The following is a 26,894-nucleotide window of genomic DNA, read 5'->3' as shown; positions in this document are numbered from 1 at the left end:
ACTGAGGGTGGGTCTTCTAGGTCAGAGGGGGCCTGGGCGAGAGCAAACAGGACGGGATGACTCTGGAGTGCTTTGCCCCTCGTGGAACAGGCTCCAGCTTAGCAAGTGAGAAGAGGATTTTTCCTGCAGTGGACAAAGAAAGCCGCAGGAGGCTGAGTGACCTGGTTTCACGCCGTGTCACTCACAGCAGAGTCCTTCAGAGCCGCACCGTATCTACGGATTTGGTTATTCAAGGGTGTGCTGCCATTAACATATAAGAAAAGGCTTAGGCCCTGGAATATACATAAGTTCAATTAGAATTTTTCATTCCATGAGCACTTTCTAGGAAATAATTTCACACACTCTGCTTAACCCCCCAGAAAAGTCACAGTGAGTTAGAGGGAGGCTAACTTGGAAAAGGTCGGGAAGATTTAGCCAACGCCACACCCAGGACTCTGAGGGTCAAGCCAGTTTAGAACCTGGGACATCTTCCATGCATGTCTCCACCTAGGCACACTTTCTCCTTGCCCTGCCATCATCCCCTCTTGTTCTCCCTTTTCTACCCTCCAGGGCTCTTGGAGGGAGGGGGGTGAGAGCAGTAAGTCACACTGATAACACTGTGAATCATGCCAAGACAAAGCTATTCATCTGATGGTAGAAGCAGAGCTACAGCATCTTAGTAGGTCAGAACCTTTGTCTCTTGTCCGGTGTCTTTACGTGACTCAGTGTTTTCCAAATAGAAATCCCAGGCCATAGAAACCATGTTGACAAAAGGGCATTTTTGCTAATCGGTGTTAAAGCTCTTCAGAACCTTTTAGAAATTCTCCTGCATCTGGAGGTTTTGCAGATTAGAACCCGTACGGTGCTTGGGTATATCCTGCAATGAGCTGGACCTCTGAGGTGCCTGCCAATCTAACCCACGCATGCCAGGCCCCTTTTGGACATCGGGGTGTGGCATCTGGGGTGGAGAGGAATCAGGTACGAGGTGGGTTCTTCTGCACAAGATCTCTACGTGGGAGAAGGGACCCTGGTTGCCCTCCGGATCCCTGTGGCAATTAACAATTAATGTCTTAGTAAGGACTGTGTTTACCGTCATGACTGGCATTCACTGAGCAATTAGCATGTCCCAGGCACCTTGTGAGTATTCTCATTTAATCTCTGTCATTCTGTAAGGTACATACTGCCATTCCGTTTTGTGGATCAAGAAACTGAGGCCACCAGGAGACCTGACATAACATGTGTTAAGCTGTCATGCAAAGCTAAGCAGCCGACCCGAATCCAGACCTGCTTTTCTTTGATTCCACAGCCTCTTCCTTACTCTCCCCATTCCCCCCCCACCCCCACCTGGCCACCATTTCGCATGGAGGCCCCCCCTCCCATTCCTGAACCCATCCCATGGTCACTCACCCAGCAATGACTGGATGGCCTGCCTTGCCCTGGACAAGGCCAGGCACCACGTGTGATGAATTCTTGATAGCCTGCTCTGTCTAGCTGGGGGCTTTAGCACATATCCACCTAGTGACTAGGATTCTGTAGCGTGGCTCCCCCCGCTTCTCCCCTCTTCCTCCCCTGACCACCCCCCTTCTTTACATGATCAGAAAATTTACAACTCTTCAGATAAAGGAAAGATGAAAATGGAGGAGTGACATAATTATTGTCAAATTACAGATGCTTAATTATGAAACAACTTGTTTCTGAATTGTAATGCCTTGCTTTTGTCTCCGTCTTCGGGATCCCCTCTCTTTTAGGCAGGATTCATTTTTACGTCGATGGATTATATTCACGTGGGGAGCAAAATTTTGATGCTGATCAGTGATCAAGCACCTTTTTTTAAAACTGATTTTTAACCGGGAGATTTTTTTTTTTTTCTTTTTAAAACCCTTCTTTAATCTTATAAAGATATCTTTAAATGGCCGGGGGCGGGGGGCGGTTGGTGTGCTTTAGCTCTGATGAATGGCAGTTTGTGGTAAAGGAAGAAAGGGATGTGGTTTACAGGAAACTTTTTATTCTTTTTATATATATACAAAATAACAGTCATATAGGGAGTAAAATATAAAGTGTCAGGAAATGATTTATCAAAATCAGATCTGAGAATGCTGATTTGACCATGAATGAAGCTCTTGAAAAATCAGTTCAAGCCTTAAGGCCACACGACCTTAACATTTATTTATTTATTTTTTTCTTGTTTTCTTTAATTTATTGGGCAAACTGAATTTGTGGTTGTCTGCCCTGCCCCGAGTTTAATTCTGCCTCCCTCAGGCAAACAACCAGCCTTTACTTGGAGTTTTTCTCAGAGAGAAAGGTGTACCTTGCAACTTGGCTTTTGTGATCCCTTCGCTAAGGCAGGCCCAGGGGCCCTCTGTGAAGGGCAGAGGGCTGTCATCTGTGCTCAGGTGGCCTCTTTTCCTTCTGCAGCAGAAGTGACCCTCCAAGCCCTCTTGAGCTGCACCTGGGCTTTAAGGGCAGACTTGGGGTTTTCTTTCTGGGGAAGGGGCCCTGGGCAGCCACGGGGCTTCCTCCCGGCTGCCTGTCCTCACTGTCCTCTGGGTGGGTCGGGCACGGGCCAGATTCCTGTGGGCTTAGTCACCACGCTTGCGGGGCTGCAGGAGGATGGGGAAACCTGGGGAAACCGCAGCCGGGCACTCTGTCACCCCAAAGGAATGCCGGCTGGGCCGGAAAAGGTCTCCTGGAGGCCCTGCTGAGGCAAAATAAAGCCCCCGCTTCTTTTCCCATCATAGAAAAAAGGAACAGGAGGTAGCCCCTGGACTCACTGAAGATGGATTTTTTTTTTTTTGTTACTCACTTTTTAAATACTTTTTAAGTAATTTTGTTTTGCACATTCCCGGATCTGTAAACATACCCACAGTTATGCAAGATAGGCATTTTAGTGAAAAGTGATGTTTCCGGGGAGAAAGCCTGCCTATTGTTGCCTCTGTTTATTACCAGTCCTTTTTGTGTCTCTGGGAAAGCCTGGCTGGACTTGGTGGGGGTCAGGAGCGAATGTTAAGGTCAGCTGGCTTCAGCCTGGGCAGTCTTCCTTCTCTTGGAGAGGCCTGAGCAGCTCATCTTCTCCTTCGCTCCACACCCCTGTTCAGGGGACAACAGAACAAGGGTGAGAGGTGGCCCGTAGCTCTTCCCGATGCTAACTTGGCTGAGCCCATTCTGCCCTCTCTCCCAAAGCCAGCTGCTGGGTGAGACCCCAGAGAGTGGGTAATGGCCCTTTCTTTGTACAGCTTTTTAGGTAGCTTCCTTTTCTCTGGTAGGGAAGCCAGCACCTTCACCCTATGTCAAGAAAGTCCCTTCTAGGGGCGCCTGGGTGGCTCAGTCATTAAGCGTCTGCCTTTGGCTCAGGTCATGATCCCAGGGTCCTGGAATCGAGCCCCGCATTGGGCTCCCTGCTCCGCGGGAAGCCTGCTTCTCCCTCTCCCACTCCCCCTGCTTGTGTTCCCTCTCTTGCTGTGTCTATCTCTGTCAAATAAATAAAATCTTTAAAAAAAAAAAAAAAAAAAGTCCCTTCTAGTAGGAGATCTTAGAATCAGACAGATCTGGCTTAAAGTCTTGACTCTGTTACTTCCTGGCTCTGATACCTTGCTCAAGAGCTTGTCTTTCTAAGGCACTTCTTCTGTAAGACAGGATCCTAGCTCTCTTCCAAGGTTGTCCTGAGGAGTAAAGGAAAGAACTCAACACCAGGCCTGACATAGGACAGCTCTTCAGGTGAAAGACTAACCAATGCATTATAGTGTTTTTGTTCCCAAGGGTGTAATTATTAAACAGTCCTTTTAGGATTGCGCAGAGTAGGCACAAAGAATACCGCACATAGAATTGGCTTCTGATTCATACATTTCTAAAGAGTAGAATTCTCACTTACAGAACAGCTGTTGTGAAAAAAGGTAGATCTTCAGAAGAGTTCCGGTCCAAGGTGGTGCTGTAGGAAGACCCTGAACTCCCATCATCCTTGAAGACACGAAATCTATACCGACTCATAGAGCAGTTCCTCCTGAAGAAAAAAATTAGATCTATATGCTCATATAAATTAAGTGAAAAAACATGCAGACCATCGTGTGTATCGTGATCCTTCAGGTCTGACTTTAAAAAGTGCATTTTTGGTGGTAAATATATTCTGGTAAATGCTGGTACAATCATTAAAAAGTTTTCCAGAAGGGATCCCAGAAAGTGAGAAATACGTATTTTCCATGGAAAGTGACTGGAGATTCTGGGTGACCCTCACTACTCATCTTGTACATTTTTTGCACTGTTTGGATTTTCTAACCATGTGCTTATATGGCTTTTATTCTTTTCAAAGATCAACAGATATTATTCAGACAATAGGGTAGGGTCCATTCCCTATATTCTTCATTACACTCCTTTGCATTAAAAAAAAAACCCCTCTACTTTAATGTGTTTTTATAAGGCAGACTTTTCTACATCTGATTGTCCTTCTGTGAAAGCAGGCTCTGTGTGAGGTCTTGGTGAACTCTCCCAGCTCCCTGGAGACATTAGCTGGGGGCCTCCTTGCCTTGACCAGTGAGAATTGGGCTTTCTCAGGGATTGAAGCCTGGGATTCACCATCTCTATGAGAGTCGAAACAGTAGGCCCTGGCAGGGACCTTGGTCTAGAATGCCCTTGGGACAATGTGTGTGTGTGTGTGTGTGTGTGTGTTTGTCCTTGGTAGATGGCCTTGGAAGTGTCGTGTGTGCTTTTGGCAAACTTGGATAAGGTTTTCCCTGCGTAACCCTTGGAAAGAACAGTTCTCACTTGTAACACCCTGTTTCTGCAGGTCCATGATTTTGTAATTAAAAGTTTATGGGATCACAGGGCCCATTTAAAGGGCATCTGGTCTGAACAGCCCAGTTAAAAGCAGAATTTGTGTCAGTGGCTCCTTAATTTCTCAAATATGGTTATTTGTAAATTCATCCTACTGGATGCTTGTGTTGAACATTTTATTGATGAAAAGAGGCACAGTAACATAAGGGAAAGAATGTTTAAAAACGAGGACTCCAATTCTAATATCTGAGTGTACCACTGTTTCCTAAGCATTAACCTGGGGCAGGTTACCTCACCTCTCTTGGAAACAAAGGCATACCACCACATCAGTGGTTTCCAAATGCTTTGACCAGACCCACAGTAAGACGTAGATTTACATCATGACCCCAGGACAAAATAAGTATATGACTAAAATTAATGTTTCTAGAAACCTTTTTATATGACCTATGACGCAGTGCTCTCTCCTTCCTACACTTCCTTTCTCATACCCTCAAACTTCTATTTGAATGCTAAGAGATGCATTAAAACATTTTGAGAACTGAGGGAGGGCAACTGGTAGTTTTTAAAAGCACATTATTAAGGTCTTTTCAGGTTCTGACTTGGAGTTTGTTCTCTCTGAGTTGAGAAGCTTGCACCAGTTCAGGTGGAATTGGGCCTTTGAGGTCAGCCTTCTGTTTTCTTATGAACATGAGAAGCGAAGGGCATTACTTGTTTCTTTTAAGGCTAACCCTTGAGAATGGGAGGATTTTAAGAATTTAAGTATATGTTCCTAACTGTAGGATGTATTTTGTTTTCCACCCACAAGCACTTTTAAATATTTGAGATCTATTTTATCTTGTATAATTTATATCAGTTCCTATTTTGTAAAATAATTTAAGGTCAGTGATTAAAGTAACAAAAATAATGGCAAATTTTCTACTTCCCTGTTCTTCCTCATACTTTAAAACATAAAAAAAAATTTAAAGAGTTTGATCACATCAGTGTAATCGCCGGTGAATTATTTTGTACAAAAGGCATTGGGCAGAGTGACAGCAGATAATATATGAGTGCTTATTATGTACAGGGCATTCTTTCTATTAAGTCACACTTGTAAATAACCCCATTAGCCAAGTTCTAGCCAAGCTTTGTTGGGCATGCGGAATCATTAGATGAATTTTGAAAATAACTCAGTCTGTTCTAAAAGCCCTACTAGATCCAAACTGTTGTGGACTGGTGCCTGGTAACTTTGACAGCCATTTTGAAATGTTACCATAGTGATAATTCTTCTGGAATCTCAAGTCATTAAAAGTGATATGGCTAACTCTGGGCTGTGTGCTATAAAAATAGATGTCATGGGATGTGTGAATCCTTTTCTCAACATTATAGTTTATACCAAGGAAGGAATATTTTAGTTGAGGCCTGAATACTTATTAGAGGTTAGCTGCTCTCTGCCTCCTTATTCTCTACACAAGTCATGTATCCGCGTAATCATTAACCCTTGAGAATGAATGGCATTTAAAAAGGTTCGATTTTTTTCTCCCCTCATTTGACTTCAGTTATTTTGCCTATTGTTTGTTCCTCCCAATGAATTTTTCAAAAGCTGGGTCATGACGAAAGATTAGTCCTCACTGATAACTGTTTCCATAGATCTGTTTATTTAAAGCTGCATCCAGTGGCCCTGGGTTCCTTGGCTGGAATTTCGTGCCTCTCATTCCCAGGGGGGTGGGGTGGGGCTCTTCTGGGAGGGGGGGACTGGGAGTTGGCACAAATCGTGTCCTATTTCTTGTCATGTACTGGGGACAGTTCAGCTTTGTGCTGCCCCTTTATTTTCTGAACACCAGGGTAATCATTAAAAGACTCTATATTAGTTCCTTCTCTCGTTGGAGGGATACAGGTTGGAGACTCAAACAGCGATTGACCAGTTGGTCTGTGACTTGGAGCAGACTGTTGGAAAATGTGGTTAGCAGTGACAGTGACAGCATGTTTCTGCACAGTTGTGTTTGGTTCCACTTGTTGACTGGGGTTACTGGCATTGGGGGAGGTCCAGCTGACCTTGGCCAACTGGGTAGCGTTAGACCCACCATGTTTATTTCACAGGCACGGCGCTCATCTCGGATCTCTCTCTCAGTTCTGTGCCCAGTCCGTCAGGTTCAGCAGACATTTGCAGATTGCCGCCCTCTGCCAGGCACCACGCTCAGCTCTGGAGATCTGAAGGCAAGTGAGCCGCAGCTGCTGTCCCGGAGGAGCCTCGCCTGGGTTGGGTTTGGGGGAGTTTGACAGGTGAATAAGCCGCACAGTAGTGTGGAGTGGATTTTATTAGGGCTGTGCTGAAAGTCTCATGGGTGTCTGGAAGGGGGCACGTTGGTGTGGAGGGCGTCAGGGAAAGGCTGACAGTTGAGCAGGGCCTCAACAGAGGCAGAGGAGTTCACCAGGTAGCAGAGCTTGGGGACTGGGGTGAATAAAGGCAGTATCAGAATAAATCTGGATAAGTAGATTGCCTCTAAGAGTAAGGGAGAGAGGCTGGCAAAAACCAGGTTGTGTGGGTCTGGTCGGTCTGCCTGCCTATGGAGATTGGACCTGACTTTACAGGCAGTGACTGTGAAGCAGTGGATAGCTATAAGTAGATCTATGCTCCATAAGATTCTCTGACAGTCATTTGGGGAGAGAAGCTGGCGGAGCCGGTAGGTGGAGAGTGAGTGTAGAAAAGGGTGTCAGAGACCTTTTGGAGATAGATTTAGCAGGGCACAGTGAAGGAAGAAGGCGATGGGGAAGGTAGAAGAAAAGCAAAGAGTTTAAGGATCACTGAGGACCAATCGGAGATGCTGACTGATCATCGATGCCATTAACTAGAATAGGAATAAACAGGACAGAAATTTGGTGGGGAAAGGAGAGAGAATGTTTATAGTTTCAACATGTTGAACTTGAGGTGCTTGTGGCCTGAGCAAGTGGAGTTCGTCTAGGAGGTTTCTGGAAACACTGACCTGGCTGGAAACAGCACTGGATACCTATTTTGGGAGTCCTCCCAGTGCTTTGGAGGGGTTGTGGGGGGTGGGAAGAAGAGAGCTGCCAGGGCCCATTTTTTTTGATAAATCTTTGTCTTTTAAACATTTTATATAAGGAGTAGCTGCTACACAGAAGGATACCTGTGGGTCATCAAGCACCTGGCATATTCCATGGAGGAGAGCTTCATTGTGAACCTCCCCTCCATAGAGGACTGGGTCCAAGGGCACCTCTGAGTCCCTAGGGAAGGAGGCTGTTTTGAGAGGCTCGGATTCTTCCTCAGAGAAGGGTTGTTTAACCGCCATGTGGTCTAGAGGAGGCCAGGGGATCTTGAGTAAGGAAACTCACCCAAGGCTGCTCAGCCCTTGGAGGAGCCAGGCCTCCACTGCTGCGGCCTTTCCCCAGCATTATCATTTGGGAGAAGAATCCTCCAAAATCTTTAACCTTATTCTCAGTACAAGCCATTTGTAACATAAGTACCTGATGAAGATGAGAAGTGATGGACACCTCCCTCCACCCCACGCCGTGATATCTTAATAAAATCTGGATGAAACACAGGACTCCTTGCAAGTTACTTCTGTTTCCCAAATCACCATTATAGGGACCCTGAACAATGCTCTGAGACGTATCTGGGGGAAGCAAAGCCTAGGGATTTGTCTAGTTTACCTCTAATCATCTCTTCCTTTCCCTTTCTTGCAAGTCTTATGCCTAGATAATTTAGTACACTTGATCTGCTAACAGGCAAGACCACAATGGGGGCTGATATTACATACCCTGAAAGTCCTTTACAGACATGCCGCAGTGGTGATAGAATAGTTTCCCTGAGCAGCAGGTAACATTAGCCCGCCTCGTGGGACCCTCAGATGCTGGCTGTGCATGTTGCAATCCTTAGGTGTAAAAGCATGTACATTCAGTTCCTATAAACTGTACTACTATTTCCATTTGAAGTTTTTGTTGTACTTAATTTCTTTGGAAATTCTCCATAATGGCATTACTTAGTGTGAAGATCATGCAGGCTTGGTGACTGGACGTAATAACAGGTATTCTCCTCTAGTCGTTGTGCTCAGATGCATTAACCTAAAGTAATAATAGGACATGACATTTTTGTATTCAACCTTTTTTTTTTTATTTTTAAAATACTCAGCTATAAATTCATCCTTTTTTATTTCCAAGTAGGTCAGCCTCAATCAAATCTCAATATTTCTCATCATGCTTTTTTTTTCCCCCCTTGAAATGGAAACACATGGAGAAAAAAAGTAGCGTGTTTCTAGTTCTCTCTCTGTACCCAGAATGGCTTATGGAATTTGCATCCGGGGAGCCTTCATGAAAGTGGCATTAACTTTGCAATAAAGTAACTGACCCCAGACCTGTGTCACTCAGGCTTAGTCAGGCGCTAACAGAGCAACTTAAAACTTAAACAGACGTGTGAGCTTGATAAATCAGTGCATGTTTTGGACTAATTGGTGACCACCATTCTGAACATTAACTGCTCTTTGTACTTTAATGATGCCAGGAGGCTGATTGTGTAACCTTTGAATGCCTCCCTGAGTTTGGACAAGAACTAAATTAACATGGTGCCTTCCTACTTAAAAAGGACTTTTGGGAAGCTCTGAATCACTTTCTTCTAAGTGCAATTTTTGCATTGTTTAGTTTTTGTGATATTGTTCTGAATTTGGCATTTCCCATCTATACAAGGACGAGTTTCTAGGTTAAACTTAAAAAATTCTGTACAGCCTAAATGTAAAAGCTGGTCCTGAGGAAGGACTGTCAAATTCTACTTTCAATTTCCTGCATAAAAAGAAAAAAAAATGTATGGGTAGCAATATCCTTTCTTCTTGTCTCTGCTTCCTAGTGATGCATGAGACCCTGGAATGTTCTAGCAGCAGTGCTGATTGGATTGTAGCTGTAGTCACTGTGGGTTCCAAACTTTGGGAGCTCGGAGGGGCTGTCCCTGCAGCGCTGTCACACAGCATGAGGGAAGATGACCACCCAGTGTGGCCATACGTCATTCCTTCAAATCCGGGGAGGGCCCTGTGGCCTTATGGGAAATGAGTTGTATGATGTATCTTCACTTACATTTCCAAAGGGCTGGGGGGTGGGGTGGGACCATTTCAACTGGTTTATGCAAAACAAGACAAAATAAACAAAATGACCACCCATCTTACGTAATGGAAAAGTGTCGGACTGGGGCAGGCTTCAAGAGCCCCACTGGGGGGCTCTTCGCACCTCACCTGCCAGCATGTGGGCTTCACGCTTGGGGTCCATGTGGCAGCAGAAGGATTATCAACAGCTTCAACCCTGCATCTCCCAACTTTGGATTCAGTGCAAAAGAGCTGGTGTTCTGATCTAATGGCACAGCTTCGGTTCCTTGTGTCTCTGTGTGCCGTAAACAGTGCCTGCCCTCCCCCAGTATGTTCCAAGGAAACCATGCCTTGATGGGCCAGCCCAGGCCACTGGTTGCCCAACCTCAAGGAGGAAGAGGACAAGGTGGTCCACCCGAGGAAACTGTGGATATTCTGATCAGAAGAAGGAGGGTTGAGAGACAATACTCACTTACCGTGGATGGGCAGTACGATGTTGGCAGACATACATTTCAGCATGTGAATAGGCTGGAGGAACTTCAAAGGGCAAACACTCCACTTCTGTGTCTTTCTCTTGGAGAGTTCCTTAGCCCGGCCCTGAAAAAGAGCCTTGCGCGCTTGCTCTGTTGTCACAGTTGTACTGAACAGGGACATCAAATTAAAAACTTTTGGGATCACTCACCAAAATGGTTTCCTGTACAGTAGTCGCCTGAGGGGGGATTGCAAGTAGTTATTCATCCATTTCATTGATCTATCGGTTTTATTAAAAAGAAAAACAAAGGGATGCCTGAGTGGCTCAGTCGGTTAAGCGTCTGCCTTCAGCTCAGGTCATGATCCCAGGGTCCTGGGATCGAGTCCCACATCGGGCTCCTTGCTCAGCAAGGAGCCTGCTTCTCCCTCTGCCTGCCTCTGTCTCTCTCTCTCTGATAAATAAATAAAATCTTAAAAAAAAAAAAAAAAAGAAAAACAAAACAAAACAAACCATTCAACCAACAAAGGAAGTGCAGCCTGCTGCCTAACAAGTGGAGATGATAGGAGATGATATTTTGATTACATTAATCTATATCCTGTTAGTTCACTTTGCTTCTGTCACTGCGACTGGTGAAGTTACTAATGTGCACTAATTACATTTGCTCTGTAAAGCCAGCATTTTTAATGCGTCTCAGCAAGAAAGGTTAATATTATCCATTTAACAGCATGAATGAAACATTGTGTGTGTTGAACTCAAACTGTCCTGAAGGCTTGGATAATAAAAACCCAGTGGCTTCTTTTATAATTCACTGGATAAACAGCTATTGGTGAGATACAGTTAATACTTTCTTCTCTTTAAATCTGACGAGATGGTAGGCAGGAAGTATTGGGTGCTGTCTGTTGGTGAAAGAGCAGAGCACATGACAGAAGGTGCTGCCTCCTTTTAAAATCTGCAAGGGGGCTGCATATGTTTTCCTAATCAGTGGAGGCTATTTTTTTTTTAAAGATTTTATTTATTTATTTGAGAGAGAGAGAATGAGAGAGAGCACATGAGAGGGGGGAGGGTCAGAGGGAGAAGCAGACTCCCTGCCGCACAGGGAGCCCGATGCGGGACTCAATCCAGGGACTCCAGGATCATGACCTGAGCCGAAGGCAGTCGTTTAACCAACTGAGCCACCCAGGCGCCCCAAGTGGAGGCTATTTTTAAAGAGAAAAACAAATCACCTCAACCCCTAAATAGTAACAGCCTTCCTGCCTGTTGTAAAAGCATCTAGGAATTACCAAGACCTATAGCACCATAGACTTTAAATGTCAGTCACTTCGCTGGAACCAACCGGCTGCTGAAGACAGCATTTTGGAGGGGGGGTGTTCTGGGAGGGGCACCTCATCCACGGGGACTAGGTTGGCCCGGCCTCTTGCCCACACACGTGGTACCTGCAGTGGTCCTTTCTCTTTAATTATTTCTTGCTTTCCTGTGACTTATTCAGTGGTAAACAGTGAGAATGGGCACAGCCTGCAGCCCCTCTGGCCCATCCATCATCTTGGGAGCCACTCTGTGGCATTCTCTTCGGCGCACGGTGTTGCAGTTTTGGGCTGGTGACATTTGGTCACCAATTGGTTCTTTGGTGTCTTTCAGCGTAGAGATTAGGAACCCAGAGAGGATCTGTCCTGCCAAGAATATGACCTGTCTGTCTCCCTCTTTCTCTCTTGCCTGGGAGGAGTATGGAGTGAGTGATAGGACCTAGAAATACTCTTTTGGGAGGGACTCATTGAAAAGGGTGGTCTGAGGCACAGAACTTCTGAGTTTGCAATCTGTCAAATTCCAAATTGTCCTCGGGTAAATTTTTCAACTGGAATTTTCCAAAAATAAGTCATTTAAAAGAAGAATTCGAAGGATTCATCTTGTCTCCTTCCTTCCTCTTCTCCTATCCTTGCCAGTATCCTAGGATGAAGAAAAGTAGGTTTTAGAGAACTTTTTGTTTTATATATATATATAATATATATATATATATAAGATTTTATTTTAGAGAGTGAGAGAGAGAGCAAGAGTGAGTGAGCGGGAGGAAAGGTGGAGAGGGAGGGATAAGCAGACTCTGCCCTGAGCACGGAGCCCAACGTGGGGCTTGATCCCACAACCCTGAGATCATGACTTGAGCTGAAGTCCACAGTCAGCACTTTAACTGACTGAGCCATCCAGGCGCCCCTGTTTTCATATATTTTTAAAGCACTCTGAGCCTGTTGAGATCCATGTTGATCACCGTTGATCCAAGATCCACTGTAGAGCAGTGGGATGGCGTCGGAGGAGAAGAGGGAGAGAGGCCTTCGAGAGGTATGGATGGGGAAGGAGTGGAAGGTTCTGGAACCTCCTCTGACCTTCTCTCTGGCCCTCAGTCAGCCCTTGAGGATTTGTGCTGTTTGTGCTACATCAACAAGGAAAGACCCACTCAGGCTCTGGATGTCAGTTGTAGGAGCACAAGTGTTTCCCCGTCCTGAGCTGAGCTCCTACAGCCTTGTTTACAAAGGTACGTCATTCCAATTTGGATGACACCTCTAGGAAGGCTGTTTCCTCTGGTTGCAGTTGTCACGGCAGGTTTTCCCATGGTGGTTGGTCATGCTCATGGTGTGCCTAGATTAAAATCCTATGACAGTCCTCCAGCGCATATCTAAATTTGTTCAGGGAGCCCTGCGATAGAAAAAATGAGAGGCAGCCGTTAACCTTTACTTGAGCAAAACATGATTTATTCCTCAGTTTGGTCCTGTAATGAGGCCAGGGGAGAAGCCAGATGATGAAGAGCTTTCTTCTAAATGAGTAGGATTTAGAATGACCAGTGGGATGTGGTATCCTATTCAGAATTAGGCTCTTGTATTGCACATACCCGAGGCCCTTGTCTCAGATGCTGTGTGTCTGTGGTGGGTGTCCTTGCTAGATGTGGATGAGGGCCCACCCTTGTTCCTGGACATCATAAGCTGAGTCTCCTTGCCTTGTACATGACTCAGTCCTTATAAATACCAGAGAGGAGCTATTCATGAATGTGTACGGTCATTTGCTTTAAGTTCCAGTTACTGGTATCTGAGCTAGAATGCCATGCCATAGAATTTTAGTCCTGACTTGTATATTATCAGGCAGTTGTGTCCTTTTGAGACCAAGCCACAACACCTCCCACCCAACCCTCAATGCCTTTTGAAGATGTAGGTGGATAAATCTCAGTTGCATTTTCAGGTGAATTTCTCTATTAAGGTTATAAAAGACCAGAATGACCAGAAATTCAGACTTGTACTTGAATACCTAATGATGCCCACCATCCCATGTTACAATTTGCCAGGCATACTCCTTTGAGCCTCCCAACTGCCATTTAGGTGGGTGTAATGAACTCTTCTGGACAACTGAACGTCAGGTTGACTGTCTTTGCCGAAACTTCTTAAGTGGTTAAATGTGAACCCTCACACCCTTCCCACCCCAGGATATATACTCTTATATCCTGAAACACGAAACAAAATAAGAACAGGGTTTGGATGACTTTTTGTCCTACTTAAAAACTTCAAAGTTTACATTGCTTGGGGGAAAAAAAAAGTTCTAACTGTGAGTGTAGGAACAGCCTGCTCACTGTTTTCATGCTGTCACTGTGCACTGGGGAGCTGTACCCTTTGGGAATTTTAGACAAAACTGACCTTGATTCATGCTTGACTCAGGGACTCTGCAGAACATCCAGAAAATGGTGGTGGCTGATCTTGGCTGTTCTTGGTTTTGTGGAACGATGACTCGAGCGCCACATTATCTGGGAACCTTTTGGAGGTCTAGCATGAGAGAGAATCTTATGCCTTTGTGTTCATCTCATCCTTTCTAGCAGCTCTTACGCAGACATGGTATTTTTTCACCCTTTTCCTCGAAGTGGCACTTCGGCCCTTTTTTTCTGCATCAAAGTATAACCATGGATATTTTATCATCAACAGAATTATAAATTGATTTGACATTATGTCTTTTGATACCAAGTGGCATTTTTTTTTTTGGCTTCATCAGGTCCTCCCTTAAAAATTTGTCTTTGAACCTACACTACCTACATGAACTTGTTATGAAAGCAGAAAAATAGTCTGTGAAAAATGGCACCTTTGCTAAAAGAAAATACTAACCTTACGGCTGGAGACTTGCTCTGAAGGAGAGGATGAGAATCTTGTGACTGGGTCCAGCATGCATCCCGGACCCCGCTGCCATGTGCGTTTACAAGGGACAGGGTTTAAGGGCTCTGTGAAAACCTCAAGCCCCTAGGAAGGAACTTGAGAGCATGCTTACATAGTGTCACTTTCAACTTGAAATATTTTGGCCCCATTTGCTTCAGAAAGTGAAAGCATGCAGGCTAAATGTTCTATTAAGTTTTGGTGAGTACTTGATGTTTCAAAATGTCTTTCCATTCCTCTGTTTGTTGCACGCGTGATGTCGTTTGGCCCTGATTTACACACCTTGTGCATGTGATTAATTCACCGTGGGATGCCCGTGGCTTTTTGAACTCCCCTTTCCAGTTTTGTCCCTTAGAGAACATCGTGGCTGTGGTTCATGAGATGATAAATCGGGCTGAGACTAAATGAAGGCTAAAAAAGCATTTAGCAGGTCAAGAATCTGAAGCTTTTAAGAAGAAGAAACAAAAACAAGAAAACCACACAAAGCCAAAACGCAGTCTTGAAGTACACCCATCAAAACCCGAGTTTCAGAATTCCCTACAGCCTTACTTGCCAAATCACATCTACAAACTTGAAAAGGCTTTTGTGATTGGTCATATGTGACATAAGAAATTGATGTGTCCGAGAGAAGCAGAATTTCTCTTTTTGAGGAGAGAAGTACAACAAAGGGAAATGCTTTGTTTTGAGTTATTTTAGTTACAGTAAATATGTGGCTTGCCATCTCTGTAAGGGCGAAGATTTGTTTGGTAGTGTCTTGAAGGCAGGATAAAGGAGGATATTAAAATGTCCCTGCTGTATACTATGCATTACGGCTGCACATGTGAGAACATTGTAGAATTCACACAGTTTAAAAAAGTGGTTGATTTAGGGGATTCTTCTTTCCATCCCTTGGCATTCCCATGTACCTCTTTCTCCCCTCTCCCCTGCCATTCCTGGTATGAGGCTGAATTGGCTCTTTAAAACGATTGAGTGAAATTTAATGATCTTGGGAAACCCCACTTCATAGTCCACGAGAAGGGTCTTTCTGGTCAGCAAATCTCAGTCGAATATATCTGTGGTCCAAAAAATCCTTCTACTGAGTAGAAATATCAAAGAATGGTATTTAATAATGCTTTGGATTTTGTGTGTGTGTGTGTGTGTTTTTAAGAGTTTTATGTTCTGTACATTTCAGCCTGACTTCACATTTCTGGATTTCCTATTTGAGAATAACTCTCGGGGAAGTTGTTAGCAGAAAGTCCTGTGTTGACATGTCTGTATTCCTTTCCTTCAAGCCTGTCTCCACTGGAAGTCTTTTGATACGGCTTCAATGTGTTTTTTTCTGAGCATTTGGGGGTAACAAGAAATCTGTGACTCTGACAAACTGTTGGCTTTTCAGTTTATATCATTTGCTGAGACTTTTAGATGCTACGTGGAAGAGTGACTTTCTTCCAGGGCTAGGTAAAATCCTTCCTTCCTGGATGAGGTTTGCACTCCAGTCTTGCTCATTTCCTTCTGCAGCGAAGGGAGGCTCTGCATTGCCTTTTGCCAGGCACCCAGAAGGTCACATCAGAAAACAGCAGACTCTTAGCAAAAACATCCCCACATGAGAATAAATTGCCAAGCCCTTTCCAGGCCAGTGAAGGGGGTGTCAGGGGTCACATTTCCACGTGTTGGAGAGCAGACATGTACTTGCATACCTGCTGGCCGCTGCTAACCCCTCACTACCTTGTGGTATTCCCTCTCTTCCCTTTCTGGAGAGTTGTTCTGCTTAGTTCTGCTTAGTTCTGCTTAGAGGATCCCTCAGAATTGTTGGATTTTCCCAGGACATGCTGTGAAGGGTTGTCTTAAAGAAATAAAACCAGGTCTTTTGGTGTAGAGCTCTCAATAAGTAGGTTTAAAGGCGTATCTCTGGGAGTGCCTGGGTGGCTCCATCAGTTCAGTGTCTGCCTTCAGCTCAGTCATGATCTCGGGGTCCTGGGATCAAGCCACACATGGGGCTCCCTGCTCAGCGGGGAGCCTGCTTCTCCCTCTGCCACCTGCCCTCCCCGATCATGTGCTCTCTGTCTCTCAAATAAATAAGATCTTAAAAAAAAAAAAAGGCATATCTCTGTTGTTCTCTTCCTACATATGGATTTTTATGTGGTTAATAATACAATTATAAACATTTATTCATCTAATTTCTATTTGTTCATGTTTGTAATATATGTATGCACATGTATGTACATGTGCGTGTGTATGTATGCGTATTCACGGAAGACTTCCAGTACCTTTGAAAGGATTGAGAGGCTTGGTTTATGGTAGTCTCTGAGCAGTATCAAGTGATGGCGTGGGTGGGGGGAACAATAGCTGAGACAATATGAGGTAGGGAACTTAGCCGTTTCAGAATCAGTCTGTCCCTGGTAAGCCGGACTATAGCACTTTCTTCCATAGCTGGTTCCTGAAACCGTTCACCCTCCATTCAGCTGGGTGGGAAGAAGTCTCTTTAAAGATCAGCGTCTCTTCCTGAGGAGTGTATCCAGCCCTCCCAGTGCATATCCTGGTAAATATCAGTTTAAAATTAGCCCAGGCCTGGAGAATGGACATCATGGAGCCAGGTCTAAAACAGATCAGTTTGTGGATAAATGAGGAATTCGGTGAAATTTTGAAAATAAACCCAACAGAACTCGTGCTGCTCTTGGTCACTGTTAAATCAGGCAGGAGTGGTGAATACCTTAGTCTGGCAGAGCTGTAAAATGCTTGAGGAAACACGTGGGACCAGCTCGTGGGAATCTGTGTGGGCTGAGGAGTTCTGACACGTGAAGGTGTTTGCAACAATTTCTGAAGGGATTCAAATAATTTTACAGAGTTAACTCCAGGCTAATGTGGCTTGATCTGAACTACTCCCAGCCAGAACTCCTGTGTTATAATATTAGCATAAGGTTTTCTGAAGTTCAAATTGAAAAAAAATGTTTTTTTCTTACTTTAAAAATATAAGTGCTGATCATTTGGGTTTGTTTCTAAATAATATTATTTTCACTTGTTACAAAAATTGACTCACTGGTATAATAACTGCCCTCATAACAAATCCCTTAAGGAAACATGTGTTAAGTTAATTATGATTTCATGGTAAATAGGTCATTTTTAGTTTTTTTTTTTTATTGCCCCTTCTTTCAGTGACTAGCACTTCTGTGTCTGCGTTTTGAAAATAAAGTACTAATTAGATGGATGTTAACATAAAGGAGGTAAGATGGAAATGCATTACTGTTTTTATAATTTGTTGTTGATAAGATTTAGAAACACAAACACAATAAACTGTGTTTCCATGACACAGATATATCGAGTTCTTACAAGGTACCTTTGAGGTAACTGGGATTTTCATGTCATTTGGAGTAGGGCAGGCCAATGACTCATTCATCTCTTCTTTCATTGGTTCATTCATTATATAAATACATATTAAATGTTCACTGGGCACCAAGGAGTCATTTGCATACACTGGCGCCTGCCCACATGGACGGACTATCAGGAGACACATTAATCACACCAGCCACAAACAAATAGAACATTGCGTCTGTGATGAGGGCCACAAAAGCCAGGCATGATGCTATGAGACAAGAGGGAAAGGAAATAATGTGTAAACAGCCTGTGGTAGAATAAGGGGGAGGTGGGGGGGGGGCAGGCCAGGGCAGGGCTCAGAAGCCATCTTGAGGGTTGTGTTTTAATAGGAGCAATAGAAAATCAGTGTAGAATATTGAACAGATAGGGGGTGTGTGTGTGTGTGTGTGTGAGAGAGAGAGAGAGAGAGAGAGAAAGAGAGAATATCATGTTGGCATAAAAAAAATCACTGTGGCCACAATGTGAAAAATAGATAAGAAAGGAGGCCAATTACAAATCTGTTGAAGTGAGCAAGGCAAAGCATGAAGCGAACATGGACTAGTAGACGTCAGGACAAGTTGACTAGACAGAGATTAGGAGGTGAAATTGCCCAGATTTGTGTTGAGGAGCAGGCGGGCAAGATGTTCAGGGTCATATCTGGGGTTCTCATCCTGGGGTGAGGGAGTGCTGGAGGGAGACCAGGGATGAGGATTGTGAGCCCTAGAGTTTGGATTTTTGGAGATGGTGAGTCTGGGGCACCTCTGACTCACAGAGGCCTTTGGAAGTGGGGACTGGTGCTCAGAGAGAGGTCTGGGTAGGTGGCTTACTTGGGAGGTTGTCTGTGTGGAGGTGGTACTTGAAGGCAGAAACATCCAGCACCCTAGGGAGTTTGGGGCAAGAAGGTTAGGCCAGGGACAGATCCTGTTGGAATGGCAACGTTCAAGGGCCGATAGAGGAACCGGGGTCTATAAAGGAGACCCAAGTGGTCTGAGTGCAAGGAGAAAAGCCAGGGAGTGTGGCATCCAAGATTCCAGGGGATCAGGTTTTAGGAGAAGGTGGCTGGTTAGAGGAGCCAACAGACACTAAGGAGCCAACGAAGAAGGGGAATGAAGAGGTCCACTGGGTCTTGCAACAGGGAGACCCTTGAGGACTGCACCTGAGAGCTGAGTCAGTGCAGGGGTGAGGCCAGCTGCAGCTTTGGAGAGCAGGGAGGACTGCGGGGGAGGAGTGTGAGGACACAGAGAAGTGTGGCTGTGCCTGGGAGGGGAGGATGGCAGCTGGGGAGGGGGAGGCTTCCAGCGCAGACTGTTTTCTGTAACAGACACTAGGGTCCAGCGGAGGGACTCTGCCAGGAGGGAAGGGTGGAGCGGCGGGCGGAGGGGGGAAGCCCAGTACGGATCCAGAGACCTGGAATGGCTCCAAAGCACAGGTGGAGGTGGTCCCTGTAATTAAGAAAGGACAGAGGGACCCTTAAAGGGGATGGTAATGTAAACCGCTCCCCCTTTTATGTCCTATTATGGCATTTACTATGGGCTTTGTATATGTTTCCTCATCTGATCCTTGCAAAGTCCTATGAGTAGAAACTGCCATTACCTTCTTGGAGAGGAGGAGGACACTAAGCCCTGGAGGGGTTTAAGAAACAGCCCCAAGCCCCCAGGGGGAGGGCTAGCGCTGGGAGACGGCCGGGGGCATTTCCCTTCTCTGAGCCTGGCTGGGCTGGAATGGTGGCTTTGTACTCTGACCCGGAGGCCTGGGTGTAGCTGTGTAATGACTTTTTTTTTACCCAGTGAAATTTAACATGAACTTACTGCTTTAGGGGATGGTTGCATTTATTTTAATGATTAGTTTTCTTTTCTAGAAATATTAACTAGTGTAGGGAGGGGAAAGCTAAGCGCTCTTCAAGTAAAACAGTATCTGTGTATTGATTTACTGCACTGAGCTCTCTGCTAAATTATAGGAGTTAATTTACACCTTGTTACACTCTGGGCATCATAAAATGATGGCCATGCATTTGTTGTAAAACGGCACTAAGTTATTCTCCCTTGGAGTGTCACTTGCTGCACCAAGCTTTTGCCCCAAGTTGGCTGCCCTTGGGGTCCCTGGAGTGGCCAGTGACCCGCCCTGTTACAGGGGAGGGAGCTGGGAGATGCAGAGACCTCCAGGCAGGGCCCTTGGGGAACTCCTAAGTGGCAGAGCTGTCCCTCCCTCCTGGGTCCCTACCCCCTTCCCTCTCATCTCACTTGAAATGAGAAAGGACTTCGGAAACCCGCCTGCATGGGGGCCCTTGGTAGGGCAGGAGCTCTGTGCTTCTCTTCAGTTTTGTTAGGGTATCCCGAGGATAAAAGAGGGGGGAGAAAAAAAAACATCTTTGAGGAATCGCAGATGCTTATGTAGAAGATGTCGGGCTGAAACTCCGGGCACGTGTTCAAATTCCTCTTCGGAGAAACTTTTGTTTTCCCTTCCTTTCCTGGTTGGAGGGTGAAAACCTGCTCTGACATCGACAAGTGTGTCCAACAATCTCTGTTGTCAAGGCTGCAGAGAAACAAGGACTCTCAAGCGTTGCGGTTGAGCCTGCAAAATGGCCCTACCCTCGTGGAAGGCAGTTTGGCGGTACCCATGAAAGTTATGTAAATGCATGTAACCTTTGACCCAGAAGTCACTTCTGGGAATTTGTCCTATGAGTAGACCTGCACACATACTAATTGCAGCACTGTTTGTGATGCTAATAGATTGGGAACAGTCCTCATGTCCTTCAGCGGGGGACTGGTTAATAAATTAAGAGTTATGCACAAAATGGAATACTCCCCAGCTTCCTGAAGCACAAGGTGCTCCATGTTCTGTGTGAAGAGGTCTCCAGGAGAGAAGTGAAAAAGGCAAGAAATACTTCTTTTTTTTGTAAAATGAAGAAGAAAAAAGACGGTATCTTTGCATTCGCTTGTGTCTGTGTAGAGTGACACCAGAAGGAAAACCAAGAAACTGGTTAGCGTGATGACATATGGGGGCAGGTAGAGAACAAACTGGGTGGGGACAGGGATAGGAGTGACATGCCTATCATTTACATTTTTGTATCATTTTTTATCGTAGGTCTTGTGCTTATATTACAGATTAAAACTTGAAAAGCAAAAAGCAAAACCTCTCTGCTCTCTCTCTTGCTCTGATAGTAGAGGGCTTTGGATCTCCCTCTAGGTTGATATAGGATGGCATTCCCTCTTGCAGGAAGACCAAGTGACAGGTGCAAGTCCCTGCCCCTTGGGTAGATCTCCTTTTTATGTAACTTCCAGGCCATTTAGACAGCTGCCCTAGGATGCTTCACAGAAGTCACCCTGGCAGGCCTTGTGGCGTGGATTTCTCCCACAGTCTCTTTCTTTCTAACATCACACATACCGGTAGAGAGGACGCTTGTGTATTGTCTTAGTTTGTAGAAAGGGATAGCTCCAGACAACATGCCTGTCTTTTTCTTTTGGTCTCCTCGTCCTTGTCATTATTCAGGTCACAAGTTCTGCTGATCAGATACTCTCCCTTATTTTAAAAGAACTTATTTTTTTTCTGTTTTGCTTTTGAGAGCAGAGGCCCCTAGGTACATGCAGTAATGAATTCAAAGGGCCCAATGTCTGTGTCTTGTTCTTTGAACCCCTTTTGGCACTTGAATGGTTTTAATTTTTCCCTAATTAGGACTGGTGAGGAAGCCCTTTGAACACTCCTTTGGAATGGTGGTGTCCTTACCTACTCTCTTACCCACTTACTGCATTGACCCTAAGCTGTCTTGATAAGATGAACGTGTAATTCACCAGGTTCATGGATCACTCTGATTAGTTTCTCAAGCTATCAGCTGTTTAACTGTCTAATTCTATTCAGGAAATAATGTAAATTCATGCTGGTGACTCCAGCGATCTACCTTTCAAATTATAATTGTTTATAATTTGATATAATCCCATTTATTGGCACCCTTTTCCTACCAGGTTGTAAACAGAGTAAGTGATTTTGGGTGCATCTCAGATTCTGACAACGAAATATTAGAAGAGACGTGTGAGCATGAGAACTGTGTTGTGTGGTCCCGGAGGGGGGTTGGTAGTGATTAGAAGGGGTTTCAAGATTTAAAAAAAAAAGCTACCCCGAACTGTAACTTCTGGACAGTGAATTGACTGGTGGATTGTCCCTCTGTGGTTGGGACTTTTGGGAAAGTCTATAAAGCTCTGTTGTCTCTCTCAAAAGCAAGAGAGAGACAGTAATATGATCAGTTTTGGGTCAGCTGTCTTTCAGCACATGGTAGTGAGTATCACTAGTTTGTTGGGAAAATGGCTCCTTACTGACTCGTAAAAATATGAGCCCCTAATACTAGCTTTAGTAGCAGAATGGTTTGCTCTGTGTGTGTGTGTGTGTGTGTGTGTTGCAGGGTGGGGTGAAGAAGGGATTAGTTAGCTCAAAGATTTTTGAAACCTATCTGGAGGAGATAAATGTTTGCCTGTTGAATAGTTCTAAAACTAAAAATGCCCCCTCCCTTATTTTTTTTTTAAATTTTTTTTATTTGAGAGAGAGAGAGATAACGAGAGAGAGTACAAGCAGGGGAGAGGGAAAAGCAGGCTCCCTGTTGACCAGGGAGCCCGACGCGGGGCTTGATCCCAAGACCTTGGGATCACGACCGGAGTTGAAGGCAATGTTTCACCGACTCAGCCACCCAGGTGCCCCCCCCCCCTTATTTTTTATTTCTGATTTTGCTTACTGCTGACAGGGAATAATTCTTATATGACCACAGTATGCTTTTACATTTATACTTCTGCATGTATAATTTTCCTTTCTTTACTCATTAGGTACACTCCTCAGGATTATTGTAAAATGAAAATGTGTGTACAAATCATCTTTTTCTTTTGACTTTCATTGTAAAACCCCAAAAAGCTGTAGGATGAGCTTGAGCGGGAGGTTCTTTCCTCTTCTTCCTCCTAACACTCTCCTTGTTAATGCTTTCTGCTGATACCTACTGGGAGCCACCGAATAAATCCTTTTATTATGTAAATACCTTTTAATATACCTATTTTTAAAACTTGGGGTTTTTGTACTTGCCTTGTTGTAGTTAGCCAATGGGGACTGCTGTCTTTTTTGGTGTGTGCAGAGGCAAAAGTCTAAACTGTATCTTAAATATTTATATTTCTGTTTGTTCTTGGTGACACAAAGTGATTTGGGTCACTCTGACATTTAATCAAGTTAAACAATGTAGCTCTTGGAAAATATGTCTAGCAGGTAATCTGAGAGCTAGATTCGTAGTAAAACAATGGAGAAACTTCATCAGGATTAATTTATTAATCTCTTAAGCACCTCTTGTCCAGTTTGGCTTGGTTTTCTCAGTTTTTGAAGTTCCCATCAGCAACTGTGGCCTCTCTCGTTATTTAATAATGAATGGTTACAAATTGTTTGTGTGTTTCTGTAATTAGAATATGATAGCAATCATCTACCGGATGAGCTGACACTGTAATGACATGAAGTCAGTAACAATTATTCCTAACAGGAAAATTAATTATGTAATCCTATCATACCATATTTTGCCTACGAGATTAGATTTGGCTGTTACTAGCCTGGGCCCGGCAAGTGACAGCATGGTGCAACACTTCTCATTTTTCTGGATAGACTGGTTCACCATAATGTTCACCATGTCACCTGGGAAAATCATTTGATTATTTTAGATTTTTAAAATAGATATTTTTCAAGCTTTTGATTTTCTGCTTAAAAAGAGAGAGAGAAAAAGAGAGAGAGAAAACCTCTTTTAATTTGGATTTTTTATTCTTCTAGTTTCTTAGTGAATAAAGGTATTTGCTGGATTTCTATCCAAGAGGGGCCATCCTTTCTTCCCCCCCTTCCTTACCTTTAAGAGATATGAAGCGGTGAAAATGAATTGCTAGCATGCAGTAATACCATTTTGACTCCGGCGGAAGTCCTCATCCTTCCCTTATGTCACTCCTCAACCTCTGACCTACGGCACCCATCTTCCAGCACACAGAGCAGCTGCAAGCCTGCGGTACAGGCAGGGACTTGGACAGGCTGAGGAGAGAAAGCCTCATCTGGTGAGGCTGGAGCACCTCTACCTCCCCTGGGAGGCCAGCTCTGCGGGCCTCGCTGCGTCCCTGTGCGCTGAGACTTTGAGGGTTATAGGCCAGACCAGTTGCACTTTGCTTGAGAAGGACCCTGGAACTATCTATTCCAATCATCTTCCAGGTATAAAAGCTGGTGCTCCAAGGTGTTTAACAATTTGTCCAAGGATGGAGCTGGGACAACAGTCCAAGTCTTTTTGAGCCAAGTCTCATATTCCTTCTAGCATACTTTGTTTTGTTTTGTTTTGTTTTTTTAATTGCCTAAAGCTACTCAGGCCTCTAGGAATAAAAGTTTGTCTCTGAGCTAAAGAATTTGGAGGAAAAAAAAAAAACCTCAGAAAAGTCAAGTCCCCTGTAAGTCCATCACTGAGAGTAGTTGAGTGTACTTTATGCTAGGTTTTTTAAAAAAATATTTATTTTTGAGAGAGAGAGAGAGCTGGCACCAGGAGGGTGGGGGGTGGTGGGGGTGGAGGGGCAGAGGGAGAGGGAGAAGCAGACTCCCTGCTGAGCAGGGATCCTGACTCAGGGCTCGATCCCAGGACCCCGGGATCATGACCTGAGCCGAAGGCAGATGCTTAATCTCCTGAGCCACCCAAGAGCCCCTTTTCTGCTAGATTTTTAAATATAGGTTAGTGTAGTCCAGCATCTTACAATAATATGTTTATTTCCTGGCATTTTGAAGCTTTTCAGTGCCATAAACCCCTTCTCAGCCTTATTTTTAAAGGTTGCATAAAGTTACATGTAATGGAGATGCTATGATATGCTTCACCATTCCCCAGTGTTGAGCGTTTACCTTGGTTCCAATTCTTCATCATTTTTCACGATTGTAAGTAAGGCTGCAATGAATGTTGTTGTGCCTTAAGCTTTGTCCTTTACTTCAAATTAATTCTTAGGATATATTCCCCTGAAATAGGATTTCTGAGGAAAGGTATGAATTTAAGGCTCTTCAGCAACCCTCAGTTTGTTTCCTGAGATTAAGAATTCCTTGTATCAGCTATGGTGAGCGCTGTGAATTGTGCAAGACTGTTGAATCACAGATCTGTACCTCTGAAACAAATAATACAATATATGTTAAAAAAAAAAAAAAGAAGAAGAAGAAGAAGAAGATAGCAGGAGGAGAAGAATGAAGGGGCAGAAATCGGAGGGGAAGACGAACCATGAGAGATGATGGACTCTGAAAAACAAACTGAGGGTTCTAGAGGGGAGGGGGGTGGGAGGATGGGTTAGACTGGTGATAGGTATTAAAGAGGGCACGTTCTACATGGAGCACTGGGTGTTATGCACAAACAATGAATCATGGAACACTACGTCAAAAACTAATGATGTAATGTATGGGGATTAACATAACAATAAAGAATTTAAAAAAAAGAATTTAAGGCTCTTGACCCATAGGGCCAAATTTCTTTCCAGGCAACTTATGCCCTTGTATACTCGGACTGGTGCTCCTAAGTTCTGTGTGTGAAATGTCCATGATCACTTTGTGAGAAATTCCCCATAAATAAGAAAACCACGAGAAGAGAGAATAACACTACTGTTTTGATACATGCTGTGATTTGGGTGGGAATCTCTTATCCCTGTCCCCTCCCCAGCCCAAGTCAGTGTTCTTCTAGATAATCAATGTGTATAATATAAACTCTTTACTACTTGTATTATACATTTATTTTGTCAGCCCATGTCAGTGTTCGTTTACGTAGGAATTAGAGCATTGGGCTATGTCTTCTTGGGAGTCCAACATACACAATTGTGTATGGACTTAGTTCTTTGGGTCCTGAGTTGAGGTGGTCCTGAAACCCATTGAGACAACTGTCCAGACACCTGACCCGAGCATTTGCCCTTCCAGATCTCCCTCTGCCCATAACAAAAAGATGCTCTCAACGAAACATTCACTTGTGGACTTTTGACATTTATGACTATTTTCCAAACCCCAAACCAGGTCATTTTTAATAAAAATCAGGACATGTAACTAAAAACTCAGGACATATGCCCATCCTAGCTAATGGGTCTTGCTGCCTGTGAAGTAGTTTTGATGTAAACCCATTTTTAAGGAATGGAGTATTTATTAATTAAATGATATTTAAGTTTTATCTAGCTGTATTATATATGTGAACGATATAGCTCAAACTTGTGATATATATAATACTAAATGTACTTTGAGTTATTATAAATAATACACAAATAACTTTTAATCAAAATGTATTATTTCAATTCGTACCAAATATTCAAGAAGAAAAACCTAAAGTAGTAGTAAAACAGTTACTCAGATGAGATGAGGACTATGTTTGGGGCTCGAGAATCAGATAAACTTTGATATAAATTCTGAAAGGAACATGGAGGCTTTTTTGCTAAGCATATTTACAAAGTTAATTAGATTGTATCTTTTGAATCATTTCCTTTAGTTTTTAACTTAACATCTGGGGGGAGATTGTGGAGCATTCCCCGTTAGTGAAACCATGTTGAACTGATGTTTCTTACAGATGGTTTTATTTCCTTTTCCTATTACTTGGATCATGGAACAAGTATCTCGGAAAATGTGAGATACAAAGATGTGAGTTTCTCTCTGGTACATAAGTTCTCTGTGTCACAGAGAACAGATACTTTCAGTTTAAGCTGAGAGGTTTCTCCTTTTCACTCTTGGCTGTGCTTGTGATGCAAAGAGCTTCTGTGTCATTCTCCGCTGGGACCCTATCTGCTCCTTGACTTTGCAGTGCTCCTGCCACCCTCCCGGCCACCTCATTTCTCAGAGAAGCCCCGTCGTTCTTTTTTAGAAAATCTAAATGTACGTTCAGCATGCCGCTTAACTCCCTTCCTTGTTCCCTTTTCCTTCTCTGTATTTTGTTCTTAACCAGCACTATCTTACAAAATGGGATCCGTATCAGGACAGGGAGGTGACCAGATCTCAAAATTCCCTTTTTCTGTTTTTTCCTTTTCTGCCTTTAATGGCCCTTCATTAATCCAAGCACCTTGGAAGCAGTAGCTTTGATGCTTCTTGATGTTTTCCTTCTCCGTTTCCCCCCGGGATTTGGAAGGCAGCTCTGCT

At 44.0% G+C, this 26,894-nt stretch overlaps 1 protein-coding gene across 4 annotated transcripts in view; it reads left to right on the top strand.

Annotated features, from left to right (window-relative positions):
• The window catches only part of IGF1R (insulin like growth factor 1 receptor), a 300,057-nt gene that overhangs the window by 73,859 nt on the left and 199,304 nt on the right, over positions 1-26,894 (top strand). For 3 of the 4 annotated variants that reach the window (XM_064569953.1, XM_064569955.1, XM_064569954.1), the window contains exon 3: positions 6,820-6,936. The exons of the other annotated variant lie outside the window; for it this stretch is intronic. In XM_064569953.1, coding sequence (XP_064426023.1) covers positions 6,820-6,936 — 117 coding nt within the window. The remainder of the gene's footprint in view (positions 1-6,819; positions 6,937-26,894) is intronic. 4 annotated transcript variants of the gene reach the window in all.

The sequence above is a fragment of the Mirounga angustirostris genome, unplaced genomic scaffold (assembly GCF_029215605.1).
Source record: "Mirounga angustirostris isolate CCGP_5_RB_7025 unplaced genomic scaffold, mMirAng1.0.hap1 SCAF_9, whole genome shotgun sequence".
Classification (NCBI taxonomy): Eukaryota; Metazoa; Chordata; class Mammalia; order Carnivora; family Phocidae; genus Mirounga; species Mirounga angustirostris.
The sequence above is the reverse complement of the archived record's forward strand: the minus strand, read 5'-3'. Positions and strand labels throughout refer to the sequence as shown.